The sequence below is a fragment of the Mastomys coucha genome, unplaced genomic scaffold (genome assembly GCF_008632895.1).
Source record: "Mastomys coucha isolate ucsf_1 unplaced genomic scaffold, UCSF_Mcou_1 pScaffold14, whole genome shotgun sequence".
Taxonomy (NCBI): domain Eukaryota; kingdom Metazoa; phylum Chordata; class Mammalia; order Rodentia; family Muridae; genus Mastomys; species Mastomys coucha.
In genome coordinates this window covers 80,006,903-80,011,604 of record NW_022196896.1, presented here as the reverse complement: position 1 = coordinate 80,011,604, position 4,702 = coordinate 80,006,903, and the positions used below count along the sequence as shown (strand labels likewise).

The 4,702-nt window shown below is 39.3% G+C and overlaps 1 protein-coding gene across 4 annotated transcripts in view; it reads left to right on the top strand.

Moving 5' to 3' along the window:
- Positions 1 to 4,702, top strand: part of Dnah7 (dynein axonemal heavy chain 7) — a 254,194-nt gene that overhangs the window by 95,138 nt on the left and 154,354 nt on the right. For all 4 annotated transcript variants that reach the window (XM_031367445.1, XM_031367448.1, XM_031367446.1 and 1 more), the window contains 2 exons: positions 988 to 1,200; positions 2,458 to 2,567. In XM_031367445.1, coding sequence (XP_031223305.1) covers positions 988 to 1,200; positions 2,458 to 2,567 — 323 coding nt within the window. The remainder of the gene's footprint in view (positions 1 to 987; positions 1,201 to 2,457; positions 2,568 to 4,702) is intronic.

The following is a 4,702-nucleotide window of genomic DNA, read 5'->3' as shown; positions in this document are numbered from 1 at the left end:
GAGAGAGAGAGAGAGAGAGAGAGGAGAGAGAGAGAGAGTCAGACAACGATTGGGTCCATTGTGTCTTTAAGGATACAAGTCATCCATCCACTCCCTTCAGGAAGCCCCATATCTTGAAGTTTTTGGCACCTCCCAACAAGTACAATTACCAACAACCAAGCCCTTTAGGGGACGCTTCATAGCCAAAGCAGAGTATAATCTATTCTCATGTGAACTGTTTAGCTCCATGAGACTCACTTAATGCCTGCCCCACACCTGAGCGTGATATTCACTACCTGGTGACAGTCCACCAGGTCCTGTCCCTTACAGCTTCTACCAGCTCAGTACTGCCACACTGGAGATCAAACTTTGGCACACGAACTATCAAGGGACACATGAAAATCATATTTAAACCTTAGTGGTACTAGTATTTCAGACCTCATATAGCAATCTTACAGGGGGGGGGAATGCTTTGAGGACCCATGAGAGTAAAGGGAGAAAGAGGTGGCCCAAGTGTCTCAGGGTTTGATCCCTTCCTGGTACCACTTTCCCTGCTGCCTCTCCTCTCTACAGGTCTCTGTTGAGAGGATAACGTTTTCAGTAGCTTAGAGTCACAGACTCAAGATTGACCAAGTCTACGGAAAAACCCTTGGTTGGGTCCTTGGGGAGAGCTATGATTGAGTCTGAATGGGTCTCTTCCCCTCCTTCATGTCCCATGAGAGGGGACAGTAAGACTGATAGCTCCAACATAACCACAGAGAATAGAAAGGGGTAGAAAAAGAAAAGGCAGCTGTGAACCATGTTTGCCCACTGTGTCTGCCAGATAGGTTTGTTTACTTAAGACTGTATAGTAGGGAAAACTAGATTATTTTTAAATTACCTAGAAATTATGCAGAGGGTATCTTACATATATGAGAGTATATATCTATATATGGAACAGCACATCAGTTCAAAATGTTTTTGTTCATGATGACTCTGAATTGGGAAGTTATACCTAATTTTTCTCAGGCCCTTGAAGACTACTTGGCAAAATGTAACCGTCAAATTGATGATATTGTCACATTGGTCCGTGGCAAATTGTCCAAGCAGAACCGTGTTACTCTGGGAGCCCTTGTGGTGCTGGACGTTCACGCTAGAGATGTCCTTGCTAACCTTGTAAAAAAGAAAATCAGTGACGACACGGACTTCGAGTGGTTGAGTCAGCTTAGATACTACTGGCACGTAAGTGGTCTCACACTGCAGTTTTGGCCCACGGCTTCTTAAACCATACTCACTGGCTCAGCTGTGTAGTAGGATTGTTAAAAGGGAACTTTTTTTGCTGATGAATTCTTACATATGATTTTCCAGATTGAAAGTTAAGGGAGCCAATAATTATATCTATTATCATCAGTATCTATATTTACATACCTGTATTTGTATCTAAACGTATTATCATATATTAACATACATGTACCTGTGAAGGAAGGTACCAAAAGAAACAGAAATTAGCTACTTTTTAATGTATCATGTTTGTTATTTACGAAATGTTGGGGTTAGTTAGCTTAAATTGCGCCTTTAGATTCCTGATGCACTTGAGTGAGTTATAAATCAGTTTTCTTGTCCATTTTAGTCATTAAAGAAGCCAGAAACATGGTCCATAAGGAAGGAACTTTTCAGGCTGTCTGGATAGATAAAGATGCTAATCTTGGCTGGAAGGAATGGGGGCAGGGACAGTTAAGGGCAGCCTGGAGTGTGGGAGAGTTGGGGCTCAGCAGCTCTCAGGATTGCATATAAGTCTTAGGAGATACGTGAAAGAGGAGACAGGTATGGACCAGATAGAACCTTATAAGTCCTTTTCAGAGCCATGGTGTTTGGTGGTAGGATCATGGGTGATGGGATCCTTCTTTCTTAGATTATAGACAAGATGCTCACCTCTGAAAGCAATGGGCTCCTCAGCTGCAAAATTGTGATAGCGTTTGCAGTGGTTTGAATGAAAAAGGTCCCCAGGAGCTCACAAGGCTTAGCACTACAAGAAGGTGTTGCCTTTTTGGAGGTCATGTGTCACTGGGGATGGGCTTTGAGGTCTCAGATGCCAGGCCCAGAGTTGCTTCTTTTCCTGCTGCCTGCTGGTTCAGATGTAGAACTCTCCACTGTCACTCCAGCACATGTCTGCCTGTGTGCTTCCTGCCATGACAATAATGGCCTAAATCTCTGAACTCTAAGCCAGACCCAGTTAAATGTTTTCCTTTATAAGAGTTGCTGGGGTCACTGGGGCCCTTCACAGAAATAAAACCCTAACTGAGGCAATGGCAGAAAGCCATTGACTTCCATTATTCATTCAGAAAACTAGCTATTGAATTCTTCTAGTGAGTGACCTGATGTCTGAGAGGATCATCAGAACAGGTCTGCACTGTGCTTATTCCTTATTAAAGAGCTTGTGTTTCCCTATCGTTTGAAATTTCGCTTCCTAACAATTCCATTTTTTCTGATTGATCCTAGGAAAATAATTTAGAAACAAAGATGATCAATGCTGGCTTGCGATACGGCTATGAATATCTGGGAAATTCCCCTAGACTAGTCATAACCCCACTCACAGACCGCTGTTACAGGTAAACTCTGCCAAAGACAGAGGAGCAATAACTTACACACACACACACACACACACACACGCACACGCACACGCACACGCACACGCACACCCTAGACCGGTGATTGAGTTAAAGGTAATTAACTGAGATAAAGGTTAAAGTTAATTATTTTTACCTTGCATTCTATACATTTATCCTGTGTCCTTTAACCCTCCTCTCAGATTTCATTTTCTCATTCTCTGCTACTTACCTGTTTTCATCTCTGGGGATCGGGGTGTTCCTAGCTATAGTAGTGGTTTGTACTTTCTGTCCCCGCTCACACACACACTTTTTCCTTCTTTTTCCCTCCAACTCTCTGGCTTTTTTTTTTTTTTTTTTTTTTTTGATCATTTGAGTTATACTATCTTTTCTTCCTCTGAAGTGCTAAATTTTCTAGAGTTCTGTTTGCATGTTCCATGATTTCCAGACTGTTTAGTTCCAGGCTGTAACTACGCATGTCCTAAAGAATCATGTATGGATCACTCTCCTATAGTCATTCACAGTGCACATGTCTGGTGGGTATCTTCTCTGAGAGATCATATTTATAGTTTATTCCCAGTGGAAATTAACCATTTTATGCATTAAGTTAACTTTGCTTCCCAGATTGTACATATCAGAAGATTGATATAAACATACATTATATTTTGATTCTATTCATTCCCATCCTTCATCTCTTCCTAGACCCTCCCCCCACTCCATTCCATACCCACCCAACTTTGTGTACTCTTACTTATTTCTTTATTCTATTGATCCCAGCTATTGCTGCCCACATACTCTTAGGTGTGTTGATGTCCCCTGGAACATGTTTGACACACCAGGAGTAACATCCTTAAAAACCCAAACAAAAGAATAAGCAAACAAAACCAAAAAACAATAAAAGGGAGCTCTCCCTCTCTTAATAGCTACCAATTATGAATAGCTCCTCATCTAGAGGTAGGACTCCATGTCACCTTCTCTCTCCATACTGAGATTTTACTTGATGTGAGCTTGCATAGGTCTTGTGCATGCTGTCATAATCACTGTTAGTTCATATGTACAACTTCCCTATTGCATTCCCTGTCACACCTGGTTTCTTCCTCTGTCTTCACAATGGATTGAGGATGCTTGCTATATTTTATATTATTTATTGAATACATTCATGGATTCATGCTATTTTTTCCTTGTCTTCAATACCATTACATTTTCTGGCATAAGGAGACATTAAATAAAGTATACAAAACTGCAGTTTTAAATTATACACTTAGATAATACTCAGAATCATGAATGCTTTTGTTGAGCATTATGACAAATCACATGTTTAATTACAAATTTAGGTGACTTTCACGTATAGTGTTAATATCTGTAGCTATAAACTGGTATCACAGAGCAAAGATGTAATATATAAGCCTTTTCTATTTTTATATCAAAATGAGTATGACTAAGAAATAATATCACACACTATTTCATTATCTGATAGTAACCTTGGCAGAACATAGGATAAATAAAAACATGCTATTGTTTTCAGCTTTATAAAATAAAAAGGATACAGATTGTGTGATGTCACTCAAATGTTTTTCTATCAGTTGAGAAAGCTAGATTTAAAAACAATTGCAATACTGTGTACTGCATGAGATACGAGAGGGAAACATTAGATGGCATAGATGTGTAACCCATATGGGAACTAAGTTCACAGGAAAATCACTCCAGAAGCAGTGTGCTAAGGAGGGTCTGAGTGGAGATAATATATTACATGGTAAATGGACTTGATCACATGGAAAGAAAAAGGCTCTCTGTACTTCACTAGCAAATTTAATCCACTTACATTTAATATGATTAGCAAACTACTTGGGCTCATTAAAATAATTGTACTGTATTTTTATATCCCCAGAGCCTTGCTATTGATCTTAATTCACTTATTTTAATAGTATTCACTACAATTAAATATTATTTTAATCATTCTCTTTTTCTCTGTATGTTTTTAAAGGATTTCTCTCCTGGTTATTGATGTTCACTATAATGTTGTTAGAAGTTATTTATTTATTTATATTACTTGGGATTTCCTTCTGTTCATGTCTTTCTTCCATTCTGGAAAGTTCTCAGACTTTGCCATTTAAATTTTGGCTTTTCATCATTTTGCC